The 17539-nt window shown below is 48.7% G+C and overlaps 2 protein-coding genes across 4 annotated transcripts; both read right to left on the bottom strand.

The window, feature by feature from the left end:
* Positions 1-2958: 2958 nt before the first annotated feature.
* On the bottom strand, positions 2959-10485 carry LOC120661805 (heterogeneous nuclear ribonucleoprotein 1-like). 2 transcript variants are annotated; one of them, XM_039940762.1, is made up of 4 exons: positions 9955-10485; positions 9355-9608; positions 8060-9239; positions 2959-3488 (listed from the first exon to the last, which is right to left on the bottom strand). In XM_039940762.1, the coding sequence occupies exons 2-4, from the start codon at positions 9574-9576 to the stop codon at positions 3475-3477; spliced, it is 1416 nt and encodes a 471-aa protein (XP_039796696.1). In that variant the 5' UTR covers positions 9577-9608; positions 9955-10485; the 3' UTR covers positions 2959-3474. The 2 variants fall into 2 exon arrangements, with proteins under 2 accessions (XP_039796696.1, XP_039796695.1); XM_039940761.1 differs by lacking the exon at positions 2959-3488 and having other exon boundaries at positions 7768-9239; positions 9955-10412.
* A 3057-nt stretch (positions 10486-13542) lies between these two features.
* LOC120661804 (BTB/POZ domain-containing protein At5g48130-like) lies at positions 13543-16574 on the bottom strand. Of its 2 annotated transcripts, XM_039940760.1 has the most exons (5): positions 16325-16574; positions 16057-16231; positions 15892-15961; positions 14688-15812; positions 13543-14609 (listed from the first exon to the last, which is right to left on the bottom strand). In XM_039940760.1, exons 2-5 carry the CDS (start codon positions 16191-16193, stop codon positions 13902-13904), a joined length of 2040 nt encoding a protein of 679 aa, XP_039796694.1. In that variant the 5' UTR covers positions 16194-16231; positions 16325-16574; the 3' UTR covers positions 13543-13901. The 2 variants fall into 2 exon arrangements, with proteins under 2 accessions (XP_039796694.1, XP_039796693.1); XM_039940759.1 differs by having other exon boundaries at positions 16057-16574.
* Positions 16575-17539: the final 965 nt, after the last annotated feature.

Below are 17539 nucleotides of genomic sequence, written 5' to 3'. Positions count from 1 at the left end.
CTACTCGCGCGGAGGAAGCGCAGAATGATGGCACTGACATTTCAAGCTACGTGAATGGCATTAATCCACTCGCTAGTTTCGATTAGCTGGTTGAGTGGTTGACATTGACAGCTCCAGCTTTTCAAAAAAAAAAAAAGACATTGACGGCTCCGTTACTAGCTTTGCAAACCGGCGTGCCGAGTTGTGTTGTTCGGCCTCCCTCAGTAGATAGTAACGTCTGTCGACCCACTGTTCGATACCCCGTGTAGGGATTAGGGCTTGATTAGCTTGCCCAGTGACTTTATTCGATTGGCTTATCAGCTAACCAGTTAGCAGTGCTTTTCTCTCACACCAAATTAGCATCAGCCATCAGTATTTCTCTCTTACAATAAATCAGCACCAGCCCATCATCAACCACACCCAATCAACACCCACTCTACCTATCCGACCGTACGAACATGGAGTAGCGGTGCGGAAAGCAGGGGCAATGTGGTTGGGTCCCTCTCGTGTCCCCGCCGCGCCCCTTGTCTTGCGTAGATGATCCAAATTTCCCTTCTTGTTAAGCGAAGATTTTTGCGTTGATCGGCAAGCAAAGATTTTCGTACTCAATTAAACACTTGGCTTCTAAACAAGTTTTTCTGGTACGATCGTTTGTAGCGTGTGGAACGTGGCCTGCCAATCTACCCCCGGCCCGTAGCCAATAGGTGGTTAGTAGAGCCTTGTTGTTGGGCTACCCGTCTTAGCTCACAACTCCTCTCAACTTTAGCCCACAGTTAGATGCGAGGCCTATGAGTTACCGCCCACAAACTGTTTTGCCGCAGAGTGAACCAGCCCAACGCAAACGCCCAAGCCCACGTACCCCACGCAACGCGACCGTGGCATCTCACTGGGCCGTCTCGTCAGCTCCAAGGCAGGCGGGCTGGGCCACGCAGGTAGCTGGAGACGTCCGCAAGCCCATGCAGGCAGCTGGGCCATCCGCCGTGCTCGCATGCGATCAGACCACCGCAAGCAACGACGGCCCTCGGGACCTCCTTCCTTACTCCAGGAGACTGTTTTAGCAACTCCAACAGTTTCTCCAAATCTTATTAGCCAAATTCCATTTTAGCTACTCATTTAGCTAAAATTTCATCATTATATTGTGCTTCTTTCCAATAGATTAGCCAAATAAAGTGGGCCAAATTGAACTGATCTCCTTGAGCTACACTTTTTTAACCCAACTAGATCTACCCCACTGGTGATCTTTCTATGCAGGAGGGCCCGGTCCGGCCATGGCCACGGCACGTCGCCGGTGGCGGGTGCGGCGACCGCGGCGACGACGGCCGGCATCGGCGCACAGAGGGTGGCGGCGCGAGCTCAAGGAGCATCTGGCGGCACTGGGTACGCAGAGGAAGGGGCGGCATCGAGAGGGAGGGGGCGGCGGCCATGGCCGGCGACAGGGAGCCGCTCGGTGGCGCGCATGGCGGATGCGGCGACCGGGGTACGAGCTCGGGCCGGTGGCGGCGGGCATGGCGGGTGCGGCGATCGAAGTGCGAGCTCGGGCCGGCGGCGCACATGGCAGGGCGCGGCATGGCACGGCGGCGCGCGGTCTGGGAGCAAGCTTGGTCCGGCGGAGGGCATGGCAGGCACGGCGGGGCCAGCGGCGAGCATGGCGGAGCCGGCGCGGCGCGTCGGGAGAGGAGAGAGGGTGGGCCCAGATGAGATAGAGAAAGGGATGTGCTGAGGCAAAAATGCATCGCAAGGGGCATGGGATCCCTATCGAGATAGAGATGATGGGCAAATGAAGAATCTATTGGATCCTGTTTTTACTCTTGTTTGGTTATTTTTAGCTATTCAACTTCTTTTAGAGAAGTTGTTGGTGTTGCTCTTAGAAGTTTTTATTTTAACGGTTAGTTCAAGAAGGGCGGTAAGCCGGTAAAGGTTCAGCCGTAGTGCTTAACCAGGCAGCACAAACTCACTGACTTTATACAGAGCTAAGCAAATTAAGACAGGAACGCTGAACCTTCTTGGTAATAACATTTTTTCAAGTGCTACAGTAGGAGAGGGTCAGTGTTAATCAAGTTTGACCAACAAGCATTTTGTCAAGTGTTACAGTTAGGCACGCCGCAGATCCACACTTTGATATCTATCCTATGTTCCTATGAGCACATGTCATAAATTCAATTCTTAGGCAAAGCCTGCTTGACAGGAAAACAGGATTTATCGCTCCAACGTTCAACAGTCAACACCATTTGGTGGGATGCCTTTGGACCAACCATGCCTTCTCAAATCTCAACTACCGGAGAAAAAAATGGGGTGCACCCGGCACCCCAGATGCACCAAAGCTCCCGTGCACCCCCACCCTGAGTCCGTTCAGATACAATCGAACAGTGAAGCTCCCTACGGTAAACCCAAGCTGAGCCGCTCTCTGCATGATGGGATCCCTACGCCATTCATCGGATTCGCATCTGGACAGGCAGGGGCACACAGGAGTTTGGGTGCACTGGAGTGTACCCAATTTTTTTTCCCAAGTACCAGTAAAGGAGGAAAGCCAGTAAGGGATTGCACTATATTGATTTAAGAACAAGTCAACAAACTACATCGAAGAGTACACATCTCCAGTTAACTCCACATATATATGCTAACAAGCACAAGTTTCTAAACTTTTGAAAAATGAATGCATGCTTGAAGTTTAATACCACGAGATTCTTTTGGCAGAAACAGTATAAATTCAGCCAATGTTCCCACTAAAACTATCTGCCCGAGTGGATGTGAAAGCGATTTGGGTCAAACACAGTGACAAAAAAAATTTGGGTAGAGTCATGATGTGAAGGCCTCTGTGAAGGTAGTTTCAGGAAGCAAAGCAAGATCTGTTGTAGGTCAGTTAAAAGGGCGAATCGTAACTGCTATACACTATACAACAGAGCATGGACAAATATTTCTGCATAAATACACCAAAAGATAAACAAAATTCAACAAAGGCAGGCACACAGCAGAAAAGGAAGGTATAGTACATGTATGTACTTTTGGTGGCTTTATTACTTGGGTCAAGATGGCTTTGCACCCCAATAGTTTGAATATTAAGCCAAGCAAATATCTAGTATACAAATGGAATGGTTAAAGAGAATTAAAACAAGCGAGCTAATGTAGCCATAAATGGGCAAAGATAATACAGCATTCCTTTGGTATACAAGTTTATCCTTCCGTATGACAGATTTCCAGCTTATGTTGGAACACTTCTAAGTATGTGCCGCAATCAACACTGCACATCTCATTCAAAAAACAAAGACCTAATACACGTAGAAATTAAACTAAAATCTGAAAGCTTCACAAAATGTTTGTATCCGCTCCTCTAGCATTTTTGGTGTTCGTAAACCACACCTCTGGTTACCTAGAAACAAGCAACTAACCCATATATTAATCTGACATCACCAATTCACAGTCATGCACCTGAAAGCCTGATATAGTAGTGGGTGTTTCACCTATCCCAAGTCATATATGAATATAATAGTACTCTCCCTAGGAAGTGATACCTGCAAAGGATCAACCAAACTTTAGTCAGATATAAAGTTCTATAGTTGTCCTCAATATATGTTTCAATAACAAAGAGTAGTATATATCGCAGGCACGGATTGGTTGATAAATCATAAATATCATATATAGCCAACATCATACTTGTGCAGTGCACCCAATACCAATTTATTTAAAAATAACAAATTCATTCCAATTTTGTAGTTAATACAACAACTGTATTATATCAATGACGAGGAAGCAAAGTAATGTTCAGAATAGAAGATGGCTTATGTATTCAAGACAAGAAACTCCTGCCAACACCACATTGAGATTTACACTGACCAAATGATCTCTATATGATGCCCCCCAAGTGAGCATCAACATCAACATCAACAAAGCCTTTTAATCCCAAGCAAGTTGGGGTAGGCTAGAGTTGAAACCCAACAAAGACCATTATTCATGGTTCTGGCACGTGAATCGCGGCTTTCCAAGCACTCCTATCCAAGAACAAATCTCTAGGTAACAAATCTCTAGGTATACTCCAGTCTTTCAAGTCTTTTCTAATTGTTTCTTCCCATGTCAACTTCGGCCGGCATCTGCCTCTCCTCATATTACCATCGTGCTTTAGGATACCACTATGCACTGGTGCCTCTGGCGGTCTCCGTTGGACATGTCCAAACCATCTCAGCTGGTGTTGGATAAGCTTTTCTTCAATTGGTGCTATCCCTAGCCTATCCCGTATATCATCATTTCGAACTCGATCCATCCTTGTATGCCCACAAATCCAACACAACATGCGCATTTCTGCAACACTTAATTGTTGGGCGTGCCGCCTTTTTGTTGTAGGCCAACATTCCGCACCATACAACATTGCCGGTCTAATCGTCGTTCTATAAAACTTGCCTTTTAACTTCTGAGGTACCTTCTTGTCACAAAGGACGCCAGATGCTTAGCGCCACTTCATCCATCCCGCTTTGATTCTATGACTAACATCCTCATCAATATCTCCATCTCTCTGTAACATCGATCCCAAATATCGAAAGGTATCCCTCTTAAGCACTACTTGGCCTTCCAAACTAACATCTCCCTCCTCATGAGTGGCGCCGAAGTCACACCTCATATACTCAGTTTTAATCCTGCTAAGTCTAAAACCTTTGGATTCTAGCGTTTGCCGCCACAACTCCAGCTTCCTATTCACTCCCGCACGGCTTTCATCAACTAACACGACATCATCAGCGAAAAGCATACACCAAGGAATATCACCTTGTATGTCTTTTGTGACCTCATCCATCACTAGGGCAAAAAGATACGAGCTCAAAGCTGATCCTTGATGTAGTCCTATCTTAATCGGAAAGTCATCTGTGTCACCATCACTTGTTCGGACCCTAGTCATTACATTATTGTACATGTCCTTAATGAGGGCCACATACTTTGTTGGGACTTTATGCCTATCCAAAGCCCACCACATCACATTCCGTGGTATCTTGTCATATGCCTTCTCCAAGTCAATGAAAACCATGTGTAGGTCCTTCTTCTGCTCTCTATACCGCTCCATGACATGTCTTATTAGGAAAATTGCTTCTATGGTTGACCTTCCAGGCATGAAACCAAACTGGTTCATAGTGACCCGCAAGTGAGCATGGCTGCCCAAATCAACATCACGGTTATGAATATGAAGGATGGCATGTGTGTATAATCCAATCTTGAATCAATGGTCATTTCTAGGCACACACCAACTAAGCTAACTGCACCATTGTTCTTGTATGTAATTGTATAAACTATAAATATGATCAACCTATTGCAAGAATGGAGATGCCATCCGACATTCAGGATAGTTTTTTATATAAATGATTTAAAACAGTGTTGTAGCTTCAACACAACTTTTAGGAACAGCAAATTGTCTAACATTGATCCCCATTAATATTTGCAACTCTTCAAGTGTAATACAAATGGTTGAGTCTTACACTACATATCTGCATTTTGATCCTAAGTAAATGGGAAATATTCTAGAAAATCTGACCAAGATTGTACGACGCTTGGTTTCATGGACTTGTACTCTTATAGAACAAAATTTCACAGAAGGGGAAAACATCCAGCATTTAGTTTAGTGAACTTAATTATGATCAACCCCACTGAATGCTAAGAATTTATAAATATTTAAAACATCCATCAAGTATGCCTAGCATGTTTCCTTGCTATGTGATGATGTGAAAAATGGGAAGGGGAAAATAAAAGGAAAAATGTCAAGAAAATATAGAAAATGAAAGCATAACTGCATAAGAGTTGGCATTGTCTCTTGGTGCTTAATGGTGTGTTCTTTAGTTGGCTGTTTCTTATTTTTGAGAAGCAGATACAGTTGTCGATATATATATTCAGCTTGGATATCAAAGTCACTTATCAAAATTAGTAGGAAAACAATGCTGACTCTAAGGATCGACCTCAAGTCAGCAATTGATTAATCAAAAAAATCAAGTGTTCTCTGGTTGGCATTGTTTCCTACTGTAGCTTTAAATAAGTGAGAAACTTAGCAAGATGTTGTGGTTCCGCTTGATATTTATCTACAGAGTCAACAAATACATCTCAAGTAATCCAGGATTAAATGGTGAATAATTATATCGAACACATCGAAGCTGTATGTCAAAAAACAAACATTATTGGCATGATTGTGTTGAGGTTGGCAAGAAAAGGGATTTTTGGGGGGGGGGGGGGGGGGGTTATATCCAAGTTGGACCATAGTCACCAGATTCGGGGTCGACCTCACGTTCCTCGACCCGGGAACGTCGTCCCAAATCGAGGGTCGGGGACGACCAGGGTCGTCGACCCAATTCTAGCTGGTTCACGTCCCGATTCACCACCAGAGCGCACACGGCCGGCCTCCCAGTAGAGCGCAGATGACGGACCATGCCGGCGGGTCTCGCTGGTGGAGTGCGGACTGCGGAGGCATGAGAGAGCTATGGACTACCAATTTTGTTCTCGGATGGTGCCAGATGCTGCAGTCAGCTACCATATTGGTGAAAGCGGTGCAGAGCAGAGGCAGAATGGGGAGGAAAGAGATGGCGGCGGCGGCTGCAGCATGCGACGTGCAGCAGCGAGCGACTCAAAGATAGGGTTACGTTAGATGAGTAATGGGCTATTTGGACCAACATGGGCAGCCCAAGTTTTTTTTCTCTCCTTTTTTGCTTTTATATCTTTGCCAGACCACACATCTCAAATTGTAGGACATATGAGATCTACGTGACTTGTGTCATCGACCCGGAGGGTCGACCCGGATTAATCGGGGTCATTCGTTCCAAACTACTCCCTTCGACTCGCATTTTTATACACATTCGACCCTCGATCCTCGACCCCGATCCACGACCCGATCGACCCGGGAACTATGTGACTATGAGTTGGACATCAAACATCATAATTACGAACAAAACAAATTGTCGAAAAACATCATGCATCAATTGCTTCATTGAGTTACTCAGCGCTCAGCACAGTTCGACTGAAATCGCATGACTCGGGAAGTATATTGAGGTAATCCCCATGTCCATGGGAGGGGAAATGCTAATGCTACATTTTGATGTTGATCATCATTCAAAATACTATTAAAAGCAAGTTGACTGTCTCTAGAACATTTGGAGTGCACAACTGAATGTTAAATACGAGGGCTAACATAATATGTGACCCCAGTACAAAATTACAATATGGTCACTACTAATAACAATAATATGTATCTAAGTTCTTAACTGATCAACCAAGAGAAAGAACAGAAGGATTTTGTACTTTATACCAAAATTAACTGCAAGATTTAATCCACGCGCCCGAACTATAAACAAGGCCCAGATCCCCTAACAAAATTACTATTATTGATGTCTTTTTCTTTGATATATGTTTCTCTTACCCCTCGGCTCATGTTGGGTTTCATATATAGCCTACGCCAACTTGATCAGGACTAAAAGATTTGATTGCTGTTGCTGTTGTATATCAAAACAACTGCATGCATCTGAGTAAAATGAACTAATAAGATATGGATGTACAGGCAGCAGAGTAACTTAACCTCACTATCCTACATGAAAAAAAAGGTGCGTCCTGCAGTTCTTGCTCTGAATGAGTTGCAAGCCTTTCATTGAATCATCAAACAACAAAATATTATATATGTATCAGCAATTATTTGTTAGGTCTCAAGTCCCTACTAGTGGTGATTTATTGCTTATATTTGGTAAAGAGTGAATAGAGTGTTAGTCAAGTAGAGCATTTGGAATGACGGGTGACAGATCACAATTCACAAGCTTTGACTAAAGCAGACTAATTGAGTTCACAAAAAGTACTGTGCATAGAAGTAGTTGAGCTCTGTGTGAAATTTAAAGAGTCACCTAAGAAAGGCCCATTACATATGCTGCTGTGTCCTGCTAAGGAAAGGCCATTAAACTTCCCTTTCCAGATTCAATAGCTACATTTTTTCCCTAAATTGACAAAAAGAGGACAACACTTTGTACATGTTTTCACCCCCTTCAAACATCTAACTTATTCAGGAAGAACGTTTCCTTTTTGAAAGAAAGGGAAAACTATGTGTAGAACATAGCACAATGTTGAAATAGCAACTGACCTCTGCTTGTCTGATTATTATTAACAGTATAGTTGCCCATATAACCTGCTGATATTTCTGATTTGATATCCGGATCGACATTTCCAAGATCATGACCAAAAGGAGGCATGTCTACCTCAGATGAGGTGAACCTCCAGGTTGTGTCACCATAAATAGAGCTGCTGCCATATGCACCTGGATTGTTCGATTCATATGCATTGGCTGATGCAGAAAATGGCTCGCCAATGGTACCAGTTGAATTGCTCCTCACATAGTTGCCAGAAGGCAAGCCAAAGTTGTTATCTCCAGTTCCACGGCCAAGGTTTCCCGAACCAAGGCTTGAAATGTTGCCCATCCCATGAGCAGAAGTAAGGCCTCCCCAACTAATACCATCACCAGGAATGCCCCCACCACTTCCAGGTGGACAAAAAGCATTCATGTTTGTAGGATTGCCCGTGTAGTTCAGATTTCCATTACTCCATACATTTCTTGACATTGAACTCAGTATTGATCCTGAATCGTCATTAAGGCCAACATACCCAATAGGACTACCTAATCTGTTTGAACTACCATTGTAGTAAGAACCTATTTGCCTCCCATTGGAGCTATTGATGAAACCAGAGCCTGCACCAAAATTTCCACTCATTCCACCTTCAATATTCATGCCCATTCCAAAACCTGGACCAAACGAAGAGAACCCATTCCGTGCACCTGTAAGGAGACCGTACCTTCCATCGACCCTCATGCCATAACCACCAATAGGGTTCGGGTTGTAACCCTGGTTGAAGCCATTCAGGATGTTATGAACTCTGCTCATAGCATAGTTCTGCCCTCCTGCAGGCGAACGTGCAATTGGTCCAGGAGACTGCTCCTTTGGGACAGCCCTCTTGACCTCAACCATTTTACCATTCAGCTCATGGAAGTTCTTGTGCAGAGCCTTATCCACTGCATCTTCTGAGTCATAGGTGATGAAACCAAATCCCCTAGGCCTCTGCGTGTTGTGGTCGTACATCACGACCACGTCGGTTATCACACCGAATTGCTCAAAGTACCTTCTGAATTCAACCTCGGTAACATTTGATGCCAGGCCTCCCACAAAGATCTTTCTAGTACGTCCTGGTCCAGGTGACCCTATGCTGCTGCCATTGTTCTTGCTTGCGATACTCTGGTCGTCCCTGGGAACAGCCTTCTTGGCTTCCACCTGAATCATAAACGGGAAATTCAGCTAGTGCAGTGAGAAACAGCTCCACAACAGAATTCCCAGTGAAATGCACGTCAATGTATTAGTAGAGAAGGAGAGAGCGTGAAGCAGGTACCATGCGCCCGTCGATCATATGCTTATCCATGGTAACTCGCTCGGCGATGGCGGAGTCAGCAAAGACGACGAAGCCGAAGCCGCGGGCGCGGCCGGTGTTGCGGTCCCGCATGATGACAGCCTCGGTGACCTCCCCGAAGCGGCCGAAGTACTCGCGGAGGCGGTCCTCGTCCGTCTCCCAGGAGATTCCGCCGACGAAGAGCTTCCCGGAGTCGGCCTCCATGGCGTCCGTCCTCCCCTCCCCTCCTCCTCCCCCTGCAATCCACAACAGCAGGCCCAGTTTCATAACAGCCAGCCACTGGCAAATGCAGACAAAACCCCGACTTATCCACAGCGTTCACCACAGAAACGCACGCGGGAGACCAGCTAGATCCGAGCCGAAAGCAACGCCGACGCGATCGGGGCCGCGAAGCGCGCGCACAGACACCCACACCCACACCCACACACGGCGCAAAACGCCAAGGCTACCTCACAGGGCCACGGAATTACGCTGCAGGCGCGAGATCCGTACCAGATCCGGCCGCCCCCGGCGCAGATCCGGCACCGATCAGCGCGGCGGCGAGCCCGCGGCACGCGGCGGTCGGATCGGGGCGGCGCTTACCGGTCGGTCGGTCGGCGGCGGCGGCGGCGAGGACGGATCGGGGGTCGCCCGCGCCCGCGTCGCCTCTCCTCTCGCTGTCCCGCTTAAGATCTCGATGCGGGCATGGGAGGGGAGGGGAGGGGGGTGGTGGGGGGAAGTTGCTTGGGTTCGGACGGCACGCCTCGTCTCCTCCTCTCCTTTTTATCGAAGCTTTTGCTTCCCCCCTGGCGTCCCCCCTCCTCCGCTCGGTGGCTGGCGAGCGATGCCTTGCCTGCCGCGATGCGGTGGTGGTTGTTTGTTTTTACCTTTGCGGGGGAGGGCTGCCTTTTTTAATCGCCCCCGGTGCCCTGCGATTGCGGTGCTCGGCTGGATTGGGAAAGCGGAGGGTGGGGGACGCGGAAATGCATAAATAATGGAGAGGCAGGTCGGCCTGCCGCGCTGGAGGCGATGCGATGGGCTGCTCGGTGCTGCCAGCGTGTGTGTGGTGCGCGCCTGCGCTGCGCGGGGAAGGAGACGACGACGCGAGCGGGGGAGACAGCGGGTGGGCTCTGTGGGCTGTGGCTCCGTGCGCGCGGGCGATGCGAGTGAGCGAGGTGGAGCCGCCGAGGCCAGCAGGCAGCCGAAACGGGCGGCATCGGTTGGGCTGCCGTGTCGCCGCGGCGGGCGCGCTGCTCCTGCGGCCCGTCCGATGCTCGAGCAGCGGCGGAAGGGGTGGAAGGGAAGCGTGCGGGGGCCCACCCGGCAGCGACCGAGGTGCTGCGCTGCAGAGTGGAAGACGTGAAGGCACGTAAAGAATTTTACTTTTTCTGCTTCTATTATTAGTGGATTTCTTTTCACGACGATTTTTCTTGCTCGTGCTCCCTGTTCACTCATCTGATGATAACCTACTGTGGATTGAAGGCCATGACGTCTTCAGAACTTTGAGGTCTCGTCCAGAATTTTAAAACAACTGAAATGCGCCACGGGCCATTCTAGTTTATAGGCGATGATCATACGGGAGTGCTCCATACGGTTGTTTTTTAGACTTTTTTTTGCTTCCTTAGTATTTTTGTCATTTTTTGATAAAAGATTTTGGAAAAGATTTTCAAGCGAAAAAATCGAGAGATAGAAAAATATTTTGATGAGGAAAAATTTGAAAGAGAAAATTTATGAAATGAATTGAACATTTTTGAAGAAAAAACTTTTACATCCAAAAAAACTCAGGTAAAATTTTTTTGCTTCCAAAACAAAGAAATCTTGAAGTAAAAAATACTTCTGATCCAAAATCAAGAATAATCTGGATGCCAGAAAAATAAAAAGAAAAAACCGACTTACTTGGACGGCGAGCCACCGCGCCGGGTCTCCCCGTCATGGGCCCGCCAGCACCACGCCACCCTCTCGCCGGCGAGCCAGCTCCACCCCTGCCGCTAGTCTGGCCCGCTGGATCCGGGAGGAGAGGGAAGAGAGAGGAAAAGGAGAAGAGGAAGGAAGAAAAGAACGGAAAAAGGGAGAGAAAAGAGGGTGTGTGGAATTGACAAAGTTTTGGAACTTACTATCAACCGCAAAATTCAGTATTGGGAAGCGCCACAGGTGATTGTGATGAGAAAAAAACAAAGAAATGGTATGGCTAAACGAACAATATCAGTTGTGGCGAACTGTAGTGGAGCTAGATATTAAGGAGCATTCTATATTTTGAACTTTCCTCCGATTCGTACAAAACCAAAATGCTTTTCCCTAAATATAGACCCAAAATATATTCTTGGCTATTGAAATCACATACTTGGTTATATTTTATATATTTTGATGTGTTTATTATCATTCAAAAGTACCTTAAGTGAATTTTAACATTGTTGAACATATAACAGCTTGTAAAGGGTTAAACGGTGGCAAATTAAAATGATAAGACCTGCATTTATGACTTATATAGTCAAGCGTTATTAAATGTTGACCAAACTTATCACTATTGCGGTGGCACTAGAAAAAGAAAAAAAAGCATATCAATCCTATGTGATCCTACTAATCCATATGCTCAAGATCATGATTTTATGATTGTAAGACACATTCTAATTTATTTGTTTCTACCAAACATAGTAGCATACATATACAACATGCCACTATATGCATCATAGTCCTCAAATCTTCGTTAAGATTACCAAAGAGTTCAAAGTTTTTGGTGATTGCAATGCACTTGACCGGCTGACTCAGCTACTCGTCTTATTTCATAACTCACCGTCAGTAATGTTTATAACTAAGACTTAATTTTAGCAATATTGATATGTGAGAAAGAGTCATTGTACTTTGAGTTTTGCAGCAAGCGACATCAATGTCAAATTGATTATACGATGTGCCCATGAAAAAAGTTTGTGTATAGAGTTTGGCCATCTTTCTTTACACTAATGTTAACAACGAAGCAATGATAGTTAAGGAAGGGATGGCGGGAGCAGTGGCCAGACTGCAAATATTTAGATTAGAGATCTATAATTTGCATATACTATTACTATAACTTGTATTTCTTAGCTCCGAATGTTTCAGAAATTTATTAGATATAATTGCTTGGCCCCTCTATTGTTGCAATCCTGGCTCCATCCATGAATGTCAGAGCGTCAGACCCTAACAAGTTGACTGGATACTCAAATGGAACATGAATAAATACCCAATTATACTGCTAAAAGTCAGTATCATAGCTGTTTTGAGCGAATTGACTAAATTAACTAATCCTTGATTTAATAGTCGGGTAAATGTGTAATTTCAAGAAAACAATCGCCGCAGGCACCGACAAGATCTTGTGCGGTGACAATATTTGTCAATTTGCTTGCGAGCTCCGAATACTTGCCCAGTTACCATTAGTCATCCTGACGGATTAGGGCTGGATTGGTTTTTGAGTATATGTTGGGAATGACGCTGGCCATGTGAATTTGAGTGACAGGTGAGAGGAGGTGGCGCCGGGCTCTTAAATCTGTTGATTTCATGAATTTCAACCTTTTATCATAAGCTGACAGATTTTTCAGCGAAAAATAACCATTCTTGTAAAATATTATTGTATTCAGATTTCCAGGACAATTTCTTGGAATTTGTTGTTCTTGCTGGAGTGCCGGTAATGAAAAAGAACTACACATCAAGATCTCAACCCCTGCACACCACTCGCCCAGTTATTGTGAGGCATGTAGCATGCCGTCATGGACAATTTGACACAGTGGCATACTTAGGCTTTGTGGTGGTGGGGTTTGCCTAGTGTGATTAAGCATGGCGTTGTGCGTTGCCCATACGGATGCAGCACAAGCCGGCAGAGGGGCGCCTTTTCTTCCACCTCAATTTTCACCTCATTTTCCTAAATTCTTCTTCCTCCCTTCTTCTCTCTCCACCTCTTGCTGCAATGGAGTTTTGTGGTAGTAGTGGGGGCTGGAGCACCTCTAGCCCCCCTAGATCCGCCCCTGATGCTGACCTACTTTGTGCTCCAACTAAACATGCATAGTAGCTCTTTCGAACAACTTCAAATCCAATTACCCGGGGTGGTAATGGATCATGATCCCATTAGTGCTTTTACAATCCAACACAGTCTATTTATATTTTCAGCTTAAAATTATACTAAGATAAACTCCTCCAAGTTTCACACTCATGACTCATGGTAAATTCCCGGACCTCAATTTCAATGACCTAAAGTTCCCTTTCCCTTTAAGAAACCAACTTTTTCTCAAAGTCCACGAGAACACCATTTTCCCAGGTTATAAGAGGCAAACAACCCCTAAACTTTCGCGTCCCAATAAACTATGCAGATGTTCAGAGTTGCTAACCTAACAAAGTACATTGTCCTTGGACCGTCTCTACTGAATGACCACCTGACAGTAACTACCTTCGCCAAATCTTTGACGTTGCTAGCAAATATGTACACACAAAAACACTGTCTACTGCTAACATGCTTCCCAAATCTACAGTAGCATATGCACTTTGTATCCCACAAGCAAAAGTCTCATCTTGTTTCCCTCGTGTGCTCACTTCGGCATGCAATTGAGCTGCTCTGTTGCTGCCTTGCACTTGCTCTGCTTCCCCCTCGACCTGCCCCTCCCGAACACGGCGAGCCTCGCGAAGATGCGCATGATCCTGCTGGCGCACCGGCGCTGCGAGCCCCAGCGCATGGACCCGATGCAGCTGCCGGAGACCGTGGCGCGCCGCTTGATCGCCGCCGGCGCGTTCGCGTCCGTCGCGACCCTGAAGCTCGGCTCCTTGTCGCCGCCGTCCCTGCGCGCCGAGCCCTTGAGGGTGTTGTGCCGCTGCAGGGTCCGCTTCAGCGAGAGGATCTCCTGCTCCAGCGCCTGGATCCGGAAGCTGGCCGTCTCGTAGTCCGACGCGTCGTCGCGGGCGCGGAGCCTGGCGTCGCGCGGGGCGTGGTGGCTCTCGTACGGGCTGCTGCTGCTGAGGGGCTGGCTGGTGGGGATGGCGGGGCACCCGGGGCTCGGCGTGTACGCGCCGGCGCCGGCGCCTGCCACGAGCTCCCCGGAGTGCACGCACCGGAACGAGTCGGAGCACTCCGTGAAGGCGCGGTGCGTGTGCAGCTGCTGCACGAACAGCGCCTGCACGATCAGCCGGAGCGGCATCCGGTCGTTCTGCACCGCCTGGATGCACGCCTCGTGCGACAGCTTCCGGCAGTCGAGGTGCCCGCACAGCGTCGCCTTCTCCTCCCCGGACAGACCCCGGTGCTCCTGGCACGGCAGAATTAGCACCCTCTCCTTTGTTAGCGACGATTCAAGCATGTCACGATTGCTGAGTGCTTGACTTACCACTAAATACGTGTTGATTGCTTCGTACAAATGGTTGTGGTTCTTGCGGTCGCCGGCCGGGATGACGCCGATGAGCTCTGATAGCCTCTCCGGCCGGAGCCTCGGATCACTGGCGATTTGCAGAAGGTACCGATCCCACAGCTCGGCGACGGCCTCCGCGCCTTTTCTTTGCACGGAGACGACATGGTTTGACACGATGCTCTCCACTGCCCTCACCTCCCTGCTGTCGGCGATGGAACGGTTCGTTTCTTGCTCCGGCAGCGGCAGGTCGTCCACGCGGGTGAATTGCAGGTTTGCCGCCACTTGTTCTCGCAGTCTTGTCTGGCCTTGGTCGCTCAGTTCCAGGGTGAGCGATCGCGACAGCAGAGCGAAGTAGAACGCCACCGGGATGGCGCCGCTCGCGGCCGCCTCGACGGGGAGCAGCGCGATGACGCCCTCCATGATGGCAGCGGCCCTCCTGTTGGCGTCGGTCTCGCCGTCGACGGCCTCGTCCGTGGTCGCCCAGAACTTGTGCGTCTTCTTGGAGAGCACCCACTTGTTGGCGTAGAAGAGCACGACGGGGCTCACGTACTTCTCCTTCATGCCCTGGCGCCGCAGCGCCTGCACGATCCGCTCGAAGAACTCGAACGGGAGCGCGATCAGGTCCTTGATCCCGAGGTCGCGCGCGGCGAGCTCCTTGACGAGCTCGGCGTCCCAGCGGCGCCCGACCAGCTCGCGCGCCCCGACGGCGCCGGGCTGGTCCCGCCGCTGCTCCGGGTCGAGGATCTCCATGCACGCCATGAACGCCAGCGACTCGACGCAGCGGATGACGATGAGGAGCTCCTCGGCGACGGGGAGCAGCGGCTGGCACCGCTGCAGCACGATGAGCGCGTCATCCCAGCTCTGCAGCACCACCTGGTTGATGTACAGGTCGCAGCGCGCGCCCAGGCCGCCCACGCCCAGGAACTCCGCCGCGCACCGCACCGCCGCCACGTTGAACGGGTCCAGCGCCACAGCGTCGCCGTAGCAGAACAGCGCGATCACCTCGAACGCCTCGCAGCCGCCCGGGAAGCTCGCCGGCAGCTCGACGTCGCCGGACTCGAGCGACGCCTCGCTGAAATACCCGCACTTAGACGCCAGAGGATCCTGCACCGGCGAGCAATCGTCACGAAAACCTGCTAGCTCGGTCCAAACGAGATCACAATTTTGTCTAGCAAGCTCTTACCTTGTGCAGATCGAAGCTTCTGTCGGCGACGCGAACGCGGACCGTCGCCGGAGACCCGGTCTCCTTGGCCCTGCACCAACAGAGCTGCCGATCAGTAGGATGACTCAAACAAACAATCCGCCATGGACACGGATCGACTGGAAGCTCGAGCTCAAGTAGCCATACCACGCCACGACCCTCCTCTGCAGCAGCAGCGCCGTGCTCGGACTCGAATACGGGCTAAACGCGGCGGCCTCCGCCTTGGCCACCGGCGACAGCTCCACCACCGTCTCCATGTCCACCCCCGCCATCACAAGCTTCATCGCGACGACGACGACGAGCACCAGCTCGGCCCGGCGAACTGCAAGCCTCCGCCGGTTAGGTAGCTGCTGCCAGCAGATACATATACTAGCGGCAGTACTATACGGCGGCGTTGAGTGTGGGAGGAAGAAACCTAGGGAGGCGTGCAAAAGGGTACAATGGCTGAGGGCGCACGAATGGGGGTTGAACCCCAGTTTTCAGGCTGGGAAATCGGATCGCCCCCTCGTGCAAGCTTTCTTATTCCCCCCCTGGGGCCTGGGTGCGCGTGCGGCAGCAGAGGGAGGACGGAGGAGGGGGGAGGAAGCCGTGGCAGCGGCGGCGCCGTTCCCCTGGCGGACTCGCGCCCGTGCCCGCCGCGACGGGGGCAAGCTTGTAAGGATCCGAGGGGGGTCGACACTAGTTTAGCCGGCGATGAAGCTGAGGCTCTCTTTAATCTTTACCCATAAATTCCATAAATGCAAAAAAACTGTCACATCAAATATTTCGATATATATATGGAGTACTAAATGAAGTCTATTTACAAAACTTTTTTGCATAGATGGGCTGTAAATCGCGAGACGAATCTAATGAGCCTACTTAATCCATGATTTTGCAACAGTGATGCTACAGTACTATCTGCTAATTATTAATTACTCATGAATTAATTAGCATCATTAGATTCGTCTCGCGATTTACAACACATCTGTGTAAAAAGTTTTGTAAATAAACTTTATTTAGTACTTCAAATTAACAAAATTCCAACGCAAAATTTTTTTGCGCTCGAACTAAACACAACCTGAGGCGGGGGGTGGGGGGGGGGGGTGTGCCACCTCTTCCCTGCCTTCGATCCGACTCAAATAAAATCAAATGGCCTCCTGCACTCGCAAACTTGGTAGTAGCGAGACGTGCCGGTGCAGCAGCCTTCCTTCCTCGAGAAAACACTTTGCTTTTCTACGTGACGTGTTGTTGTTCTGGGGAGAGAAAAATTGTCGATCTGCACCCTGATTTTGATTGCGCCGGGCGTGCAGTCTTTTCCACTGTGCAACGTTGAATGTTCATTCGTTCAGTATTCTCAACTAGACAGGATAGAAAAAAAGAGAGGATATGTATGCTCATCCGGTCGTACCAGAAAAGCTTTCTGGACCGTAGACGCCACGAGCGGCCATCGCCGGCGCACACTGTCAGCAGATCCTACGAATAGATGCCGCGAAAGTCCAAGCTGAACAGAGCAGGCGATTGGCAGCACAGGATTGGGAGGAGAGTGGGGAGTTGCTTGGAGGGAACAAACAGCCTCGCTTTAAAGAAAGAAAAAAACTGGTGCCAGGACTCGCAATTTTTCCTAAATTTCTAATCGCCTGACGAACTCGCC

This window comes from Panicum virgatum, chromosome 2N (assembly GCF_016808335.1).
Source record: "Panicum virgatum strain AP13 chromosome 2N, P.virgatum_v5, whole genome shotgun sequence".
Classification (NCBI taxonomy): Eukaryota; Viridiplantae; Streptophyta; class Magnoliopsida; order Poales; family Poaceae; genus Panicum; species Panicum virgatum.
The sequence above is the reverse complement of the archived record's forward strand: the minus strand, read 5'-3'. Positions and strand labels throughout refer to the sequence as shown.

Coding starts and splice junctions, on each gene's coding strand:
- LOC120661805 (XM_039940761.1), bottom strand. CDS start 9,576: ATGGAGGCCGACTCCGGGAAGCTCTTCGTCGGCGGAATCTCCTGGGAG. Junction 9,240..9,354: donor ATATGATCGACGGGCGCATG/GTACCTGCTTCA, acceptor TTTATGATTCAG/GTGGAAGCCAAGAAGGCTGT.
- LOC120661804 (XM_039940759.1), bottom strand. CDS start 16,193: ATGAAGCTTGTGATGGCGGGGGTGGACATGGAGACGGTGGTGGAGCTG. Junction 15,962..16,056: donor CAGAGGAGGGTCGTGGCGTG/GTATGGCTACTT, acceptor CTGTTGGTGCAG/GGCCAAGGAGACCGGGTCTC. Junction 15,813..15,891: donor GAAGCTTCGATCTGCACAAG/GTAAGAGCTTGC, acceptor TCGCCGGTGCAG/GATCCTCTGGCGTCTAAGTG.